Raw genomic sequence first — 19,813 nt, 5'->3', positions numbered from 1 at the left:
CGGCCTCAAATGAGCACCCGGTGCGGTGTGTAAAAACATCGCCAACCGGGGGGAAACAAAGGCGGCCGGCCGGCCCCCCCTGCCATGTACCCGCGCCGGCCTTCATACGCGCCGCTACTCGCTAACGGCACTTTCCCCGACAGTGCGTTGAGGCTAACGCGGGGTCTGGGCGGGGGCGTTCCTTTGTCTCCCGCAGAGCGTCCACGAGCCCCAGGGCCCCACGAGCGAGTACCTGCAGCTGGAGGCGCTGATCCCGCGCGTCGTCTCCTCGTACCTCGGCACGTTCGGCACGGTGCACGCCGGTGGGGATCTGGCCGAGCACTCGGTGTGCCTTCTCGGTGAGCGCCCCTCTCCCCCACCCCCCGCCTCCGACGGACGGACGGACGGACGCACACGCACGACGGAAACTTCTCTGACGGAAACTTTCTTACTTTGTGGGGTGACCTTCATACGGGTGTGGTTTAATGAAGGGACTGAAGTTTTTTTCGGTTTATGTGCCTATCATGAGTCTGTTGAGACCAGAAGTCATCATCATCATCGCGATCCATGGGCAGATAAAGCCATAGGTGTCCACTGCACATTTCGTCATTTATTTCCACTTTTATTCTGACTTGTGCCAATATGCTCAAGTGGTGCCACATCTTGCTGGCACAAATCTCTCCGCAAGCCGTTCTCTGTGAAGTCTTCCTCTCTTTCCCGTTCTTCACATTTTTCTGAACAACACTTTTATTTATCCTGTTGTTGTCCATCCTACTACTACTACGTGTGTCCAAAGAGTGCCACTTTTGTTTCTCATCACCGCCTGCAATCAGCAATCAGAGACCAGAAGTATCTCTTAATATTCTTTTTTCTCTCTCCCTCTCTCTCTCTCTCCCTTGTCTATTTCCCTCCAAGGGAGACCCTGGGTTAATTGTGCATACATCGTACACAGCAATGGTGCGATTGCAAAAAATCATAACGCAGAATTCAGGTCTACCCCCCCCTGCTCCCTCCGTAAAAATTTTCAGCACCGAGATGTCGTGCCGTAATGTTCTTGACATCTCCAGCTGCCCCTGCCAGCCTCGTCTGGTCACAAAGTTAGTGCATATGCGCAACTCGGATTTATCGCTAGCGGTTCTGCCAAAAGCACATTTCGCGTTTTGGCGTATGGAGACGTTTCCATCTGGTGGAGTGTTTTGGCCAGATGTTAACCACCAATCTGCCAAATCTGCCAGCGCGTGAATCATGCGTGTTGTAAAAAAAACATTAAAAATAATACTGACATTGGAGTCGAACTGCAGTGGCTGGCACTCGGCTGCATTATACAACTCAAGTTAGTCTGGGACGACATTCTTTTGATGATTTTACTTACAATGGACAAAGGGCCGATTAAGTGTAACTGGACGGACACGGTTCAGTGGTTAGAGCAGTGAAACTCTGACGCGCGAGCTCCTGAATTTAAATTCTGATCACGATTGACCCAGTTTCACTCTTCTTAGTGTCATCATGATGATGGTGATCATTATTGTCATCATCCTCATCAGTCATTACCATCGTATTCTCACGGCATCATCGCCATCACCGCCACCATCTGACCTCCCAAGCCAAACATCGATAGCGTGCCGTTGACCCAGCACACTAAATTCACACTGTCTCCCGTACTCGCACGCACTCACACACGCGTTCCGTCCCGCAGAGAAGCGCTTCTCCTGCCGTCCTCCCAAGACCTCGCAGCTGGCCGGCTCGCCCACCGTCAAGAGCGCACCGCCGCGCTCCTGGAGCCACAACGGCCACCCGCTGGGGCCTCTGCCGGAGACCGAATGCGACACGGGGGCGGCCGCGCAGATCTCCTCGCCGGGGGACGGCACTGCCGGAGACCCCAACCGCGGGCCGACCCCCGGCGAGGTCGCCCGGGGCCCGGACGCGAGCGGCGCCGTCGTCCCCGATGCCGCCGTGCAGAGCCTCGTGAAGAGCCTCAGCGAGTCCGAGATCGCCGACAAGCCGACGGCCAAGCTGGAGGCGTGCTGCTCCTTCGCGCAGGACCTCAAGTCGCTGGAGATCTGCCGCGCCGAGCAGAGCGTGTCGGTGCCTGACCTCCTGGTGCCGTCCTTCTCCACCGCCCAGCAGGAGCAGCTGCTGGGCGCCTTGCACGATCGGGCGGCCGACCACCTGGCCAAGGGATCGAGCGCCTCCGACGCCGCCTTCCCGGGCCTCTCCGAGCTCCCGAACTCCGCGGGTTCGCGAGCCGCGCCCGGGGAAACGCGCGACTACGGCGGCGGCGTTGCGGGCGGTAGCGGCAGCAGCAGCAGCGAGTACAGCAGCCTCGGCGTACCGGAGGGGGGCGGCCGCAAGTCGCCGTGCCACCTGCACCAGCGCGAGCTGAGGGCGGCGGGCCGCGCGCTGCCCTACACGGTGAGCGAGCCCATACTGCGCGGCGGCCGTGGCGGCGGCGGCCGCGATTTGGCGGCGTGCGCGCGCGACGGCGCCCTGCGGAACTTGGGACTCGAGCACGCCGAGTTCCGGGACCTCTGAGGAGCGACGGCGCACGGCCAGCGGCGCTGCTGCCAGTTAGCGAGTTTAAAGCGAGATGAAACTCTCCCTCCCACACACACACACCACGCCCCAGCCAAAAAAAATTATGCCTCTTATCTCAGATATCTGTCCAGGCTGTGTGCTCTGGGTTGTTTGAAGTGAAGATTTTGTTTGCGTATTTGTTTATTAAAATTTTCTGTGCGCTGTGTATACCGTTGCATACACAGTAGGATTATAAGCAGTGCCGTTGGGAACAAGGCGATCTGTGCACCAGCGTAACATAAGCATGTGTTGCTTATATTAGAACTGTGCTTATATCAAACTTCTCCTGTCACAGAGCGACGCACCTGCTCCGTGATGGCACCCCTGTGGTGGCAGTGTATCGTGAATTGATGAGGTCCCTGAGAGTCGATTCAAAGTCGGGTTGTTGGTTTTTTTGTTGTCTCATTGACGAAGCTTCGAGCACAGCCATTGTGTGTGTCGCTTCAAGATGAGAGCGGTTCGTTGTTGGGTTACGTCTCCCGCTGTGAATGGCCCGAGTCACAGAAAGCCGCAAGTGACCAGCGGTCAGCCTGAATGGATGGACTTTGAAAGTTATCACGATTTAATGATGAATTATGCATTTTTCTTTTTTTTTGCTCACGACGGCTCGCGAGCGTCCTCAATAATTTCACGAGTGGCGCAGCTCCCCCGACGCGTTCCCCTCGGGTTTGTCCCACGCGTCGTTCCGCACCGCGTCCGGCGTTTTCCCGCGCGCGTGCCGGAACCTTCTCCGGTGGAACAGCGGCGCGGTCCGAGTCCAGGCACACGCCACCGGAGAGCCGTGTGTACCTCACGGCCGCGGGAAACTTGCCGCAAGATGCCACAACGTGAGGGGGCAGTCCCAAGGCCGCCGTTAACATTATTAGGCATTTCAATCGCTTCGCTTTTTAAAAGGACTGGGCATCTGCGGCGTCGAAAAATAAACGTTTACTCCTGAGAAATAACCCCCGCCTCCACTTCTCCATCCTGAGGCTGCGTCGCTCGGCACGGTGGGCTACGTACGGTGTGAAAGAAGTTCAACATACACACACTCCTACTGTACCTAAACACAAGCCTCCTGCCATACAGGAAATCCTATCACCGGTGGGTGGGGTGTTGGGGGGGGTAAAGGCAGTTTAAGTTTCGTTCTGTCTCACAGTACTGAGAACTGAAGGGATGCATTCACATTGTTTTTCATAACCGTGTCTGAGCAGAGGGCCCGAAGTGCTCCCAAACTCCCGATCGACCAGCAAACAAACGGCATCAGAATCTTAATTTTGTGCTGGAGGAATGCGATGAGCTCCAAACGCTCTTTCGCGTCCGGTCGACAATACGTAGCGATCTGGGGCACGTGCGCTCTGGACACGTAGCAACATCTCTGTGAATCCACTTTACGATCGGGGCGTTATGTTGAACATACTTCACCACGCCGGTCGGTGTGGGTTTGTGAAGACGTGCTTTCGTGTGCAGTACAACAATGTGTTTTTCCGCACTGGCCTCTGCCATCACACCACGTAGCTCCGCGTCATGCATGGCGGTCGTCCATCCAAGCGCTATCCAGGCTCAAGCCGGCTTGGCTTTCAAAATCTGACGAGATTGAAACGTATTCCAGGTGATGTGGTCACAGGCACGAGACGGATGCTTCAGAATAAACACTCCCAATCCCATGCCAGGTTTGGGATTGTCTTTGTTTAGGTAATCAGTAACACCACCAGGAATGCAATGTATGCTTTGTTGAACTTCTTTCGCACCCTACGTAGGCAACCATGCTTATCGGAGTTGCGGGGAAGGACCACGCAACATTTAATTCACAAAATCCCGCTTGCTGTAATCAAGGAATGTCGCAATTAATCTCAAGACACTATTCGCGAGGAGGATTCCTCCGAGAGGAGCTTTATTTGGCGTTGGGGGAGGAAACTTGAGTGCCCAGGGGGCAAAAAATGGAGGTCCCCACAGATGGGTTCACAAACCCACTTCCTGTCCGAGCCGCCTCCCAAGCCCGGCCGGATGTGGAGCGTCGCAATTCAGCGTGATCCACCGACGCTTGCTTCCAAAGCGCTGACGCACAAGGCCCCCCCCCCCCACACGCTGACGCAGTGTGGGTAACTGTTATCGCTCCTGGGCCTCCCCTAGATCGACTCGGCCTCAAACGAGCACGACGAAAGGCGGCCGGGGCGTGGTGCTGGCCACACCGCCCCCTCGTGTGCCGTGCCGGCCTTCATAGGGTGCTCGCTAGCAGCACTTGCCCCAAGTCTGCTAAGGCTGTATGGGGGGGGGGGGGGGGGTCTTTGTAAGGTGGGGGCTATATGTCGACTATTGCCCTCGACTGGATGTTGGTGGAGGTGGCCGACTGGTGAATTTGTGCGCTGCCAATGTAATAATTCGTGTAATGAGTGCACCGAGAGTATTTGTGTTTATAAAAAACAAAATGCAATGTGTATCGTGTAACCATTACTTTATATTCTCTCTGCATTCGTCATCATCATCATCGTCGTCGTCGTCAACCACGATCCATCCACTGCCGAATGAACGCCTCCCCACAACATCGCCAACCCGCGCGGCGGTCCCGTGACGATTCGCCTTGCTGCTGCTGCTGCTGCACGTGCGCCGATTTCACCGCTGCACTTCCCCGGTGTCGCTGCTCTGGGTCGCCTTTTCGCCTTTCGCTGCCATTCCTTCGCCCCTCTCGTTCATTTGCCGTCATCATTTCTAGCCATGCCCTGCCCCCCAGGTCCGATACATTACTTTTGCAAACACCAAACTGAAACCTTTTGCAAGGAATCATGTCTAACACTGTTTGAGACGAGGCTCTAAAGAAAGATGTCTCTGGTGTGGACCAATCAGTTTCAAATGCGTGGTTAATGCAGACATGGTTCCTTGCAAAAGGCTTCAGTTTGCTGTTTTAACATCTTAACACAACTGTTTAATTGCCAGCAAGGGTAACACCTATTCTTATATTTTGATACCGGCAAGGGAGGTCGCATGTTCTTATGAAGGCCTTGGTTTTCTAGAGATGTTATGACTATATCAGTTTGCACTGAATCAACTGCCTTTTTCAGAGTCTAAAATTCTAAAAGCCAGGCATTGTGGCATGTTTATATTAATGTGTTTTTTCGAATGTGAATGATAGTTTGTATGTATGTAGCAAATGGTAGCAAGGGCTTTTCAAAATCTAACTTGTTCATGTGTTTGTACATTACTCAGTTCTCCAAGAAAGTCATGGACTATATGTGTGTGTGTGATAAGCGTCCGATAAGTCTGAAGTTCTTGAAATCATTATTGTCTTTTAAAACTGACAAACGCTTCTTGGATTGAGGTGCTTTATTTTTGTGTAAACATTCTCCCTCTCGTAATGAGATGGCAACATTTACAATGGTAGATCGAGTCTTATTTTTAATGCGTTTTTTTAGTTGTGTGAACATCGAGCGAAAATAGTTCCGCTGATTTATTTCAACAGCAGGTCCCGCTTCTTTGATGTTGTCCAGACATATTTATTTCCATTTTTCCATCCCATCAAGGGCTGAGTTAACTTCTTTGCGCGCGACGTCTGGAACGTCCTGCTCTCTCTGAACAATGATCTATTTAGGTAGAAAATAAAATAAAATAAAAAATAATATATCACAATATATTATTTATTTTATTTTTCTACCTATTTGACTTTACCGAAAGAACCAAAGAGTATGGATTCCTGTAGTCACGAAAGCTTCAAATCAAGAATTAATTATCTATTTCCCCGGGTACATAATTTTATTTTTTATTATACGGATCCACGCAACATTTTTCCGCCAGTTTTATGACACGCTCTCTATCGTGCATTGCTGGTTCCGGCACGTTCTCTTCAGAGTTCTGGAGCCCGCTGTATACGGATATATGCATCATAACACACGCGGTGATAGTTCGACGCGTTTCTCGAACGTCCGTCCGCCTGTGTGCGTGCGTGCGTAAAGCACGTGAAGGTTTTCTCGTTAGCCCAAGAACTGCCACAATTCTAAGAACCGCATCTCGCCACTGTGACGCTGAACCACAAGACGACAGCAGGAGGCCAGCCCTTTATTGGGTTGGTTGCGCGTGGCTTCGCCGACTCGAAACAAGAGCGTTCAACTTTGCAATGGCGTAGGTAAAAAATAAAATTAATAAAAGTAATAATAGAAATAAAATAATAATTCACGACGTTTCGGAGGCAACACAAGTCTCCGTCATCAAGTTAACTTGTATTTAAGAACTTGTATCTTGGAATTTTTGCCTCACTTGATACAGCAAATCTAGCTGTGACGGTCCCACCTGATGACGGAGACTTGTGTTCCTCCGAAACGTCGTGATTTATTATTTTATTTCTATTATTACTTTTATTAATTTTATTTTTATTTTTTTACCTTCATGACTTTACCGAAAAAACCTAAGAGTATGAATCCTTGCAGTCACGAAAACTTCAAATCTAGAATTTGCAACGGCGCTCTGGCTTCTGAAACCTTCAGTACATTTTCAAGCTTTCAAAACGTCACCGCAGTGGCCCTGAGTCGGTGACCGACGGTCATTTAAACCCAGAGCAAACCGGCGGGAAGTTATTTTAAGGAACGCGGCACAAAGCAGACAGCTGCAACGACTGACAAATGCCCTTCGCCCGCCGTGATTTCATTTCCCCGCTGACTAGTGGCTCGTAAGGGAGACGCGGATTCACGATCGCCTCTTGACGGCTTCGCCTTCGTTCTCGCGCTGCAAAGCCGGCAACGGCCAGTTCGGCGTCGAACCGGTCGTGGCTTGTTTCCCTGAAATGAGTCTTTGGCTGCCGGTAAACTCTATACATTCTCGCGGAGGCTACGGGCGTGTTTTCTTAAAGCGTGTTTTTTTAACGGGTCAGAGGAGTCGGCCGGCAACTGAATAAACTAAGGCGCCACAATGGGACATGGTTGTCGTAGTTGAGAGAATATTTTTTTTGGAGGAAGAGTTCCGTGTGAGATCATCAACACTGATACCGCAGTGAGAACGAGGGTCCTGCTGTATAGGATGACTTTTGTACTGGTGTGAGATGAGAATTATATTATTTTATTGGATAAAAAGAGGGGCTTGTATCATATTAAATGAGAATTGTGTTTGGTATTCGACAAGGGTTCTGTAACAGATGAGATGAGGGTTTTGTTTGGGATGAAAATGATGACTCGCCGATAATAAGTGGCAGTGATGAAAAAAAAACCCACAATGCTCTGATGGCAATGATAACAATGATCATGATAACGACAAGGAAACTGCACAGACACCACCCCACCATTCATGACGAGAGTGACGACACCATCGAAGATGATGCCTCTGCTGATGACAGCAAAGACAACGGCGACGGCGACAGCGGCAACGAAATCTGATGACCGCGTCAAGTTGGCCCGTGCGCGCACGTAGTCCCACTAGCCGACTTGCTGGTGGGGCGCGGATTTCACGACTGGGGCCCCCCGCATCCCTGCAGCCCCGAGAACGGAGTGACGAGGTCGCGGAACGAGTCGGCGCGCCGCACGACCCTCCAGCGCGCTCCGCTCACCAGCAGCTCGGCGGCGCGGGTGCGCGCGTTGTAGTTGGAGGCCATGGACGAGCAGTAGGCGCCCACGTCGAAGAGCGCCAGCAGCAGCGGCTGCGGCTGCGGCCGGGCGCCACCGGGTCCCGGCGCCAGGTCAGGCCGCGGCAGGCGCCGGTCCCGAGCGAGGAAGTCGGCCGACTCGCACACGGGGCCGACCTGCGGGCGTTGCCGGCACGGCGGGGTCAGGGTTCGACCCCGGGTTAGAACTTTTCTTGCCGCGACCTCGGCACAAGAATTGTTTGGCGAATTGTTCGCGGCCTGCGATTTTGTCGAAACGGCGAACAATCAATGCGTGCAGTCGTAAATAATCAGTTGTTATACACACGCACACACATACTTGTTGCCCTTACCCCGCACCGCCAATTAGCATGGTTGGCCACGTACGGTGCGAAAGAAGTTCAGCATACATACTTAATTATAACATGTATCGAGACCACCAGAGCTTAATCGATGAATTAAATGCATCATTGTATGCCCGGTCTGCATGCTGTGTAGTTCGTACACGGCAGCAGGAACGTTGCGTGCATAACCGCGTGGTTGCACGAATGCGTGGCTGCGTGCATAATCACGTGGTTGCATGCAACACAACACGCGCCACGGCGTGATGGGTGGCGCGCATGTGAGGAGCGCATGGCGGGGTGTGTGCGCGTGTGGTGGTGGTGGTGGTGGCAGTGCATGCGTGGTTTGGCTCCAGCCGTGCATGCTGCGTACGCTTGAAGCATAGCGGTGCGTGTCCGATTTAGCACGGTTGGCCACGTAAGGTGCAAAAGGAGTTCAACATACACACACACGTGGGGCGCAGGTGCAGTATGGGCGCAGTCGTCTGTGCAGTGTAGCGGTTGGTGCGCTGCGCTTCGAACCCCCGGCGACCCGAGTTCGATTCCCGCTCTCGGCCAACATCGGTGACATCTGGACCAGTGCTGGGCCTTCCCTAAGTCGACTCAGCCTCAAATGAGTACCTGGTCATGCTGCTGGCCCCCTTGTATGTACGTTGAGCTTCTTTCGCACCGTACGTAGCCATCCGTGCTGATGTGTGCCGTGCCAGCCTTAATAGGTGCTCGCTAACAGAGGTTGTGGGCCATATTGGAGGGGGGGTGGGGGGGATCTTTGTGCGTGTGTGTGCTGTGCGCACCACGTCGAAGACGGCGTAGCTCGGCTCTCCCGGGGGGTCCTGCACAAGCTGCGCATGGTGATGCGCCCCGTACAGGCTGGGCCGCATCACGTCGGTCATCGCCGCATCCACAACAAGGAACTCCTTGTCTCTGGCGGATTTCACGCCCAGCACCTGCACAGATTATATAAAAAAAAACACACAAATTTGTTTATAAATCTCGCACAGAGCCAAAGCCATTATGAACCAGACCCTCGCGGCTCCGTTCTTGGAGCTGCAGGGACGCGGGCGGGCCGAGCGGGAGGGGGGCCCGGTCGTGAGATCCAGATGTGTCGTGAAAATACATGAGTGGCCTTTGGGGAAAATGTCCGCATTTTTTAAACGTAAATACTTACTGTTTTGAAAACCTCTCACGACAAATTGTCCTCACGATTGTCCTATCGGCGTCACGCGTTCGGAGACTGAGTATACATTCAGATCTGCTCGTGGAACGGTGCAACCCTCTTTATGTTAGACAACAGCCCATGGAAGTGGATATCGCAGGGCTACCTCGGAGATCCAAATTCATTTTTGCAAATTAATCGTGTTCCATCTCTTCCACTCAGAGATAAATGCTCATTGTGTGACAGTCAAAGCAATAGTTTACATTGTCAGAGCTGAAATTTAACGTAAATTAAGTGCAGAACAAAATTGAATGTGATTTGTGTGTGTGTGTAGCCATGAGCGGTAGTGTAGCGGTTAGCGCACTGCGCTATGAACCCGGCGACCCGGGATCGATTCCCGCTCATGGCCAACACCAGTGACGATTATCTGAACCGGTCCTGGGCCTCCCCTAAGTCGACTCAGCCTCAAATGAGTACCTGGTGCGGTGTGTAAACATCGCTACTAGGGAGCCAAAGGCGGTCGGGTGTGGTGCTGGCCACCCACCCCCTCGTTGTACCGTTGCGGCCTTCATAGGTGCTCGCAAACAGCACTTGCCCCTACAGTCTGTTAAGGCTATACGGGGGATCTTTGTCTTTTTTTAGCCATGAGTTACCGGGCCGAGACCATTAACTCACCACTTGAACTCGGTTTAATGACAGGAGGTTGGATTCGAACGCAGGCTGCCCCTTTCACCATCAAGGGAGTATCTCTGAGCGAGCCACCAAACCCAGGCTACGCACGCCACCCTGTGGCTCATCTTTTAAAAACGCAACCCAAAAAAAAACCCAAATACACTCGCTCTTAACTTGTGAACACTTATCTCGGCGATGTGTCCCCAGGTTGTGCGACAGGTCTGAAGGTCTGAAGCTCATTCGTACAAAAGTCGTAGTCAAGCACGTGATTGTGACACTCTCGTGACGTCACACACTCGTAGGTGCCGATGTGCATGCGGTGATATCACCATCGAGCTGTGGTAGGAGCGTACGTTCATGATTTGAAAAGTATTTTTTTTTTACAAATGAGGAATCTTTAAGGACCGTGAAAGTTGAATGAACTAGCCATGCGGTGGACCGTGACAATTCATAGTCGCAATTCGATTTACCGAATTTATTCAGCGAACTCATCTTGTCATACGACATACCAATTGAAATACACCGATCTGCAAGCATGTGCTCTAACATACAGCTCGTGAGTTCAGGAATCGATGTTTAAGTCGATCGATTCGACGCGTCGTTGCACCCCTGTGGGTCCGCTCCGGTTCTACCCTCTCTCCGCACCTCCGTCACCAGCACGGCGGCGTCGCCCACGATGGATCGGCCCGGCTCCAGCACCACCTCCACGTCCTCCGGCGCGGCCTGCCACGAGAGACGCAGCTCGTCGCGCACGGCCGCCACCAGCTCGTCGGGCGACGGCGCGGCGCTCGTCCCATCGCGCCGGTAGTCGATGTCCAGCCCGCCGCCGAAGTTCAGCACCCGCAGCGCTGGGAAGGCGCCCCCCGAGCGCAGCTCCGTCGCCGTACGCGCCACGAAGGCCACCGCCGCCCTGAAGGCGCCCAGGTCCCTCACGGTGGAGCCGAGGTGGCAGTGGAGGCCGCAGAGCTCCAGGCGCGGGTTGGTCCTCACCGCGTCGAGGAGGGCGTCGAAAGACGAGCCGCGCGACACGCCGAACTTGGACGAGGCGAGGCCCGTGGCGACGTACGGGTGGACGCTGGGGTCCACGTCCGGGTTGACTCGCACCAGCACGGGCACGCGCGGCGTGGGGCCCGTCACCGAGGAGGCCACGTCGCCGATTCTGCGCGCGTCGAACAGCGAGTCGACGTTGAGCGAGCAGCCGCGGGCGACGGCGAAGGCGATCTCGTCGCGCCTCTTGCCGTTGCCGTTGAGCAGGATGCGCCGTGGCTCGAACCCCGACAGCAGCGCCAGGCGGATCTCGTTGCCGCTCACGGCTGTGGCTCCACAGCCCAGGGAGCTGTTCGCGGAGCGAGACGCACGGGTCAGGGACAAGGATCGCAAATGTTGTTAAAAAAAAGGTTGAGGTCAAGAGGTCGTTATGGCCAATGCTGTTATGGCACCCAAGTTTGCCATTCCTTTTATTTCTCCGGGTCATTCTGCTAGCTGAACAGATTGCCTCCAGCGTATATTCTGACAGTCTCGGCAACCTGCGCATTTCGGTCAGCTGTCCCCCTCCATCCTACGCACGTGCCACACTCTTCACAACCTCCTCTACAATGCTCTCTTAGCATGTGCTATTACACACTTGCACATTTGATTTATGTACCATGACATTAAATTCACAGCATGAGTATGCAACATCCTCTTGACGTGGCTAATTTTGCTGGCATCTACTAGTCGCCCAGAGTGTGTGACGCGCAATCGCATGAAGTCCCTAGTTCGCACTGTGTGGGCAGGCAGGTGACACGGACAGACACGTGATACAGCTGTGCAGGTGAGGCAGGCGGATGGGTAATATGGGTGGACAGGTGACAGGAGTCAACAAGACAGGTGGGCGAACAGGTGAGATGGATGGACACTGGGAACACATGAACAGGGAACACGTAGGCACAGGTGGCACTGGTAAATGAGTGAGGAGAGCAGGCAGGAGGCATGGACGGGTGACGTGGACAGGTGACGTGGCCAGGTGACACAGGTAAGATGAACGAACACCAGTCAAGCCAAGACAGGTAAATCAGGCGGATCGGCCAGGCAAACGGACAAGTTGACACGGCCTCGACCAGAAGATGCGAGCTGACAGGTGAGCTGGCCCAGGTGATGGGACGGAACTAGCTGAGATTGAGACCGAATGGACAGGCGACAGGGTGCGGTGCCTTGGTCTGACCTTATGACCTTGAGCAGATGCGGGTTTCCATTGGCCTTCACCGAGTAGTTGAGGGTTGCTCGAAATCCGCTGGCGCTCAGCGCTCGCTGGTAGGCGCGCACGTTCTCCACGATTTGCGCGCGGCTGTAGACGAAAAACGGCGTGCAGGGAGCTCTGAACGATGCGGACGACTGGCGGCTGTCGGGGCAATCGGCCGCACGGCCGCTCTCAAGGGACTCCTGATCGAGTGGGGGGCAGCGTGGGGGGGAGAGGTCCTCCTCGAACACCAGGTCGGTGAGATCTTCCGGCGCCTCGGACTCGTGGAGGCATCCGCTGTTCCGCAGCTGTTCGGCGAGATCGATGAGACTCAGTTCTTCGCAGAAGAGAGTCCCGTCTCGATATTGGAACTGTTGATGCTGCTGCTGATGATGATCACATTTCTCACCCATGATCAACGATCCTTGCCGTCGGCCGAGGAGATTAATTGACCGCAGTAGTTGTCGAATGACGGGTTGAGGCGAGCGGACGGGTGAATAATGTTGCGTTGTATCTTGCCGAGAAAGGGACAAGTCGTGGACTTTGGAACATTGCACTTGTCAAATCGCTGAGGTGGTGGTAAGAGGAGGAGGGAGAGGAGGGAGTGGGGGGGGGAGTTGAATCAAGGTGAAAATGAAGAAAAAAAAGTTTACACGCGAGGATGAATTCTGTAACGCTCTCCAACGGACTCAATGATTACGGTTTCGATCAAGGCAATACAATGTGTTTGGGGGAAAAATAATAATGAGATTGTCGACAAAACGATTGGGATCCAATTCCATGTGGATTTTTGTACTTGAGTGGAAACACTCTGGGCCGTGACACGGTCAACATCAGCATCATCAGCCATGATTGATCCACTGCTGGATGAAGGCCCTCTTACACCCCCCCCCTACCCCAGTCATCACCCTTCCCACGCGTACACGCTTTATACCAAAATCCATCTTCTGATGGCATTGCTCCATCTCTCAGCTAAAAGAGGCACCACCTGTTATGTAATTATTATTCTTTTCTGGAAGATTTGCTGGTTTATTCCAGTATGTTTCTATTGCGCGTCGTCGCTTTAAGATGTTCTGTGTTCACATTTTGTTTGTTGCGGTTGCACCCGACTCAAGAGCCGCATTGCTCACAGGGCTATACCTACTAAATTAAACTTGAAACTTTAATGTAAGTGTTGGAAGTGAATGGCGCGGTGACGTCACCCCGCAGGGAGGCGCGGTGAGGTCACCACGCAGCGAAGCGCGCCGACGTCATCCCGCAATAGGCGCGGTGACGTCATCTCACAGGGCTCTCTCTCTCCCCCCCCACTGTCCGACTCGAGTTTCCGGCGCAGTCTCAACTATTATTATTTTTCTTCTTCCATTAATTCGATACCGATAATAATATAAACAGATTAGTATTGTTAATTGTAATAACAAATCGTCGCGCGTGCTCTTTAAAGAGGGGAACCGACGACGTCACGTCCGCTCGGTGACTTTGCGCCAGGACCGCCGCGATGTTGCAGTTCGTGGTGAGGCGATTTCACCTTCACTTTCGACTTTCGTAAACTCGCATCGTTCACATCATCATCCATTACCATCCATCATCATCGTCGTCGTAAAGTGATCGTACAACATTGTTGTAAATCAAGGCCTCCGTTGCGTTTTGGCCGTTTGACCATACTTCCCCGCTGTGGCCCAACGAAGGGGCGCGGGTCTCTGCTATGACTCGCGTGGCCAGCGCCACTGGTGTTAGCCGCGTGTGGGTGTCTTCGATTCACTGCCTTCAACGTGTGTTCCTGCGCTGCAGTCGGTGAAGTCTTTAGAGACCAGTCCCCGACCCACACCCGTAAATCCACGCGAACCAGCGTGGTGAAGTATGGTCAAAACAAGGCCCCACAAACCCCGATGTGTTATAAGATTGGACTGCCGAATGAGTGTGTAAGCTATAAAACCTTGTGCTGTCTTGTACATAATGATCGGCAATGGTTCGTCCACTACCACAAGGCCTTTTAACATTACAATCCGTGGAGAGAAACGAGTTCGGATTAACGCGCTGTGTTGTGAGGGGGGTGGAAGAGAATGTGACCATACTTCACCACACTGGTCACCCAATGCCACAGATACCCACCTCGCACTACTGATGTGGTCGCCAACACACACTTTGGGTACAGTTCACTACTGTACCGTTATTATTATTAGGTTATTTTTTTGACGTGGCATGTACAGCCCCCTCTACTGGCCCACCCATGGGATATTTAAATGAACAATGCGTGTGTTAAATATTGACTTAAAGCTTTCGTGTTGTAATATAGAATTAAATAGGTGACGTGGTTTTCTCCCCCCCCCCCCCGATCAAATTCACAGGGTTTTGTGGAACAAAAAATAATCCGGGAACAGGTTTTTTTAGCAGTAAAACTGAATATGTATGGATGGTTTTCGTCCCGTCTCGAGTGTGGACATGTCGAAATATCTCGAGTATTAAAAGTCTTGAGTAAGAATAAAAATAGCCTTGGGCTTTACTGTACCGCGCAAAGAGATGTTGCATTAAACCATACGACGCCTACTTATTTTTTTTGCGGTGCCAGTGTAGTTGATCTTATTGTTGTCTTCATTTAGGCCTCTGTAAGAGCTTACATGACCGCGTTCATTCGCACTGAGTCATAGTATTTCCATAGTCTTGCAGAGGCTCAGAGAACATTGAATAAGCGAGGTGACCTTGAGATTGCATTAGATAATAAAATACAATTCATATTGAAATGGGAATCGTATGAAGGCAGGGGGGGGTGATTTTTCCCAATGTATTCATAGCTTCATTTATAAAACTTAGAGAAAATGAAGAAATTAACTTAAGATTGAGACGATGTTAACCATGCTGATGGCAGCTATTGGAATTACCAGTGGGAATTAACTGCCAACACATGCGCCCAATTACACTGCCTTTAAAGGAAATAATAGGTGACGTTTTAGGCACTGGTCCTTTAACAGCACATATAGAGACCAGAGAGAGTTTGGAGAAGGCCTCTCTGTGCTGGGAAGAAGGACCATTGTCCGAAACGTTGCCCGTTATACTTTTCCTTTTAAGGCGGTGTTATTGGACGAATGTGCTGATTTTGTTTGTTATTTACGGTTATGCACCACTGCTGCCAACGCAGTTGTGACCTAATAAGTTGTAAATAAAGACGGTTGTAAAGTTGTGCTCAAGATAGATTTGAGCAAAACAAAACTTTGTACAACAAGTTTGCTGAACAAAAGAAGCTCACTGTTGTGGATGGAATTTAAGGCACAACACGAAAACACTGGGGTATTTGTTTTATATATGGTACACAGGGCATTCATTGAAGGTCAACCCGAATATAAATATATATTTACAGGGTGGCCCAAAAGTTAGGGCACATAGGGTGATTATATTGATTTTAACAAATCACATCGGGATATTTTATTTTAGTTACTGTCAAACTGACTTCCGTAAACATTAATGCAAGCTTAAATTATCTTTTAAAATGTATTTAGGCCTTTTTAGCATGTAAAAAAATGAATTAAACTCGCAAGTCTTTATTAAATTTTCATATGAAAAGAAGAAGCATGGATATTCATAATAGGTAAAATATGAAAGAACAAACAATACAAAATCTGTCATGCTAGTTTTAAAATAAATGAAATAACCCTGCGTGCCTGACTTTTTGTTGAATAGTCAGCAACGCCATTTGCAGAGGTCATCAATTGCCCGGTCACGGAAGAGGGCTTAGCTGTGAACGCGCCATATTCGTGACCTGTTTCGCCAACCTCCCAGAGGCAAATTCCATACGCTTGTTACGTTAAAACGTATTGGAGAATTCCACGAGAGTCACACGCCACCGACGCCTCGAGCCACTTTTGGCCTACTCTTGTTTATGTTGGGTGAAACTACCTAGCAGTGCACCTTCAGTATTTGTTCTTGTGTCAAATTTTCAAACGGTGTTTTTTTTCTGCGTGTTGTTGAAACGGTGGAATTTGTTTTCAGCTGAACTTATTTGATTTTCCAACGTCACCTTTTACGCTCACGGCACTTGCATTTTAAGAAATGTGTCTGGAGTTTTAAATAGTTATGATATATTCAAGTGAATCAATCATAAGTAATACCGAGACAAAATAATACATTTGAATCAAATAGCAACTCGGAATTGTGATATTTAATTCAATCACTGGTGCGGGTGACTTGTCAAATCTTTAGTTTCCACAGCCAGCGGTGGGATGATTGTGAGGTCAGAGCTGAAGGTAATGTACTCTATAATTCAATGTTGTGCCAGTTCTCTCTCGGCCTCTGTGAGTGGGTGGAGAAAGCTGATGTGGAGCGAATGTGGATCTGACTGTGGTCTCCGCTTGTCTTGCAGGTGGGGTTCGCCTTTGGAAATCTTGTGGGAATGTACCTTGCCCAGAATTATGAGGTGAGTTCACATTTATCACCGCAACTACCCAGAGCCCATAGCTGTAGTCTTACAGGTTGCCAGCAACCACATTGCCTGGATGCATCAAACACCTTGAGTGATTTTCTGTCCTTGCTAGACTGTAAGTTGGCCAGGAGATGGCAGTAGCATAGAGGTTTCTGATCCATTTGTCCAAATCGTTGTTTTCCCGTTTTGGAAAAATGTGCCTAATCTTTGGGTACCTAAAGATGAATAAAATACCTATCGTTCCTCCCGCACTTAAACACAACTGATTGAAATTAGCCAAAAATCACAATACTGGACCCTCCTGTAATACCTCTGTGAGGCTTTCCTAAATAGATAAATGCAATTTAAATATTATCTGTTTACATTGAAGGTGTTTTGCACAACTGGATACATGCTAACCTGAGAATTCCCCGCAGAATTTACTGAAAAAAGTTTGATGTAGACATTTTCATTATCATTGACCGGATCAAACAAAAACATTTTCACGATATATTTTTTATTCAATGTGCTACATTAATTGGTTTGTCAAAAAAATAACAAGGCTGACATTGTGAATGGAAAAGTCCCGTTGTCATGTGTGAGTTGTAAATTAGTGTAGCGATGACAAGCTGCGTTATGTTACACGTACAAAAGTAATCAAGTTTAAAACGTGGTGCCTGCGTATTACAGGGTAAAGCCGAAATAGGCTGACACACCGACCTCGCTAGATTGACGGACTAAACACACCTGTAGGTAGGTGATGTTGTTGCCATGCCTCTTGGCATGCACTCCTTAGCTAGTGCTGACGTAAAAACAATTATCTGTGCGATGCAGACGCAGCACATGTCAGACCGAGGTCATGATATGCATGGGGAATGCATCTGGATTTTCCACCAAGGTTAAAAATCTTGCATTTTAAGTGCAAGGTAAAATACAATGAGCTGTTATCTTGCAGATGCGGATCTAAGCAAGCATTTATCAATGCATCGATTAATATTCGTTATTACGCCTATGAGCTATATGCATGGAAGCCGTTATTCACCGCATTGTTAAAATAGAAAAACTCAACACATTCGTCAATAACACCGTGCAATATATATTAGGCAACATTTTTGGAAATGGGCCGTTCTTCATAGCACGTCGTGGCCAACGCTTATCAACTCTATTTCTCTGCCCTCTATATTTGTCGTATGAAGAAGGGTCATTACCCAATATGTTGGCCATTTGTTAAATTTTTTAAGGCAGTGTTATTTACAAATGTGAGTTTTTGTTAATAGTTCTTGTGCACCATTGCCAACGCATCACCGCAACTTTTGTTTTCATTGTTAAAATAGAGATAAAATCTGGGATTAAATTGCGACCCTGAACCTCAATAATTATCTATTGTATCGGGTATGGGGGGAGGGGGATACATCTTTAAACCCCTTTCGGGTTCATATCTGCAAGATAAGAGCGATTCGATTTTTTTGGTTGCATTTTTAAGTGAGAGCGAATCCCTCGGAGAAGGTTTTGGCAACAAGCGGTACGGTCACTGATGAGTTTTACAAAACCCTTCAACCCCATCCTCTGGATTTGCCATCCAGGTGCCCGATGTGGCGAAAAAGGTGGACGAGTGGAGAAAGTCCTACGAGCCCAAGAAGAAGAATGATGACGACAGAAAGCAATAGCCCTTGCTGCAGACTCGCGTTGTGCTGTGGATTTGCTGTTAATGCCACCACTTGAAGTGGAACTGTAATCAAATCGGAGGCACTGCCAGGCCAAGATGTTATCCACGCACGGTGGCATCCACTCAACGAGCGTGAAATATTGCTTGTCCAAAAGAATGTCCAAAATATTTGTTGGGATGTCACGGTACGCAGGCCCTGCTGACTGTATACATTTCCGCTTTGAAACGTAATGCTTAATTAGATTTAAACCGGAAGGTGACTGGGAAAGGGTACACAGCTGGGTGATATTTTTTGTTTCTGAACACAAATGTTTTACCGCTGAACTTTGGGCTTGTGTCGCGAAAACCAATGTCTGCCATGTTTGTGGTAAACCGTTGCAAGATTAGAATGCATTATGTGCCATTTTGGCAAATGACGGGTAATAAAAATTGACCCCTGTTGATGTTTTCACGTATAAACAATATTTTTTTTGTCCATCAGTCTCTAGGCTTTCTGGACCAATATTTCTGGATTTAGTTTTTCCCTTAACGCTGGTGATTTATGTCATGCTTAAGCATGAACTAATGATATTGTAATGAAATAAAATTTCTTATAGCAGTCAAAGTGCATTTTAGTGAACACTTCTTTTGTTTATCACGTTCTTAAGGCTGTTAACTAAAATTGTTTGCAATTCACAAAGTAGCTTTTGCGAAGGGTGTTGGTAAAGCTTTTGACATAATTTAAGGAAAAAAAGCACAATCATTACAAGCGACTATAACAATTGCATTGGTTATGAAATATTATTTTTTCCCATCTTGGGAATTGATGATCCAAGCTCAGGAACTCCCATATGAAGTGCCTCTACATTTAAGGCCATACTCAAATCGTTGCTTTCTTTGTTATTGTGTCAATTGTTTAAATCCAGACTATAATTGAGTAAATTAATTATTATAAAATGTGTTCATTGTATCACGAGTTGTAAAAACGTGGCAAAGCAGTGAGGGTCAAAGAATACAAAGGGTTCAACTATATTTTCCAGCAGGTCACAATAACATACGTGCTGGTGTGCCGTATGATTTTGTAACATACGATGTTACGTGGCTTAGTGATGGGCCACTAGTCTTCATGCTCCTCTTGTCTCCACATCTCTTTCTCTCGCACGTCTTGCTTTCAACTCGCTAATCTGTCTCGATTTATCTGTCAGCGGACCACTCCCAAGAGCCTTCAGAGCCACATTTGGCCCGTGGGCTGTCGGTTAGTTAAAGCACACTGACACAGATTGCCACGTCCGTGGAGCA

The 19,813-nt window shown here is 49.8% G+C and overlaps 3 protein-coding genes across 4 annotated transcripts in view; 2 read left to right on the top strand and 1 right to left on the bottom strand.

The window, feature by feature from the left end:
- The window catches only part of LOC144933919 (proline-rich protein 5-like), an 18,714-nt gene extending 15,071 nt beyond the window's left edge, over positions 1 to 3,643 (top strand). For both annotated transcript variants that reach the window (XM_078859228.1, XM_078859229.1), the window contains exons 7-8: positions 197 to 338; positions 1,676 to 3,643. In XM_078859228.1, the coding sequence (XP_078715354.1) occupies positions 197 to 338; positions 1,676 to 2,511 (978 nt within the window). In that variant the 3' untranslated portion in view covers positions 2,512 to 3,643. The remainder of the gene's footprint in view (positions 1 to 196; positions 339 to 1,675) is intronic.
- Positions 3,644 to 7,409: 3,766 nt separating this feature from the next.
- LOC144933749 (uncharacterized) lies at positions 7,410 to 12,907 on the bottom strand. The gene is made up of 4 exons (XM_078858821.1): positions 12,465 to 12,907; positions 10,907 to 11,597; positions 9,228 to 9,380; positions 7,410 to 8,251 (listed from the first exon to the last, which is right to left on the bottom strand). The coding sequence occupies exons 1-4, from the start codon at positions 12,890 to 12,892 to the stop codon at positions 7,958 to 7,960; spliced, it is 1,566 nt and encodes a 521-aa protein (XP_078714947.1). The 5' UTR covers positions 12,893 to 12,907; the 3' UTR covers positions 7,410 to 7,957.
- Positions 12,908 to 13,747: 840 nt separating this feature from the next.
- Positions 13,748 to 19,139, top strand: STMP1 (short transmembrane mitochondrial protein 1). Its single transcript, XM_078859227.1, has 3 exons — positions 13,748 to 13,989; positions 16,831 to 16,884; positions 18,453 to 19,139. The coding sequence occupies exons 1-3, from the start codon at positions 13,975 to 13,977 to the stop codon at positions 18,534 to 18,536; spliced, it is 153 nt and encodes a 50-aa protein (XP_078715353.1). The 5' UTR covers positions 13,748 to 13,974; the 3' UTR covers positions 18,537 to 19,139.
- Positions 19,140 to 19,813: the final 674 nt, after the last annotated feature.

Source organism: Lampetra fluviatilis, chromosome 8 (assembly GCF_964198595.1).
Source record: "Lampetra fluviatilis chromosome 8, kcLamFluv1.1, whole genome shotgun sequence".
NCBI classification, from domain to species: Eukaryota; Metazoa; Chordata; class Hyperoartia; order Petromyzontiformes; family Petromyzontidae; genus Lampetra; species Lampetra fluviatilis.
The sequence above is the reverse complement of the archived record's forward strand: the minus strand, read 5'-3'. Positions and strand labels throughout refer to the sequence as shown.

What these genes read in the sequence shown, in the direction of transcription:
- LOC144933749 (XM_078858821.1), bottom strand. Translation starts at nt 12,892, where the DNA reads ATGGGTGAGAAATGTGATCATCATCAGCAGCAGCATCAACAGTTCCAA. An exon ending in CCGCCGTGCTGGTGACGGAG is followed by an intron (nt 9,381 to 10,906) that starts GTGCGGAGAGAG and finishes TAATCTGTGCAG; the next exon opens with GTGCTGGGCGTGAAATCCGC. An exon ending in GCTACGCCGTCTTCGACGTG is followed by an intron (nt 8,252 to 9,227) that starts GTGCGCACAGCA and finishes CAACGCCCGCAG; the next exon opens with GTCGGCCCCGTGTGCGAGTC.
- STMP1 (XM_078859227.1), top strand. An exon ending in ACCTTGCCCAGAATTATGAG is followed by an intron (nt 16,885 to 18,452) that starts GTGAGTTCACAT and finishes TTTGCCATCCAG; the next exon opens with GTGCCCGATGTGGCGAAAAA.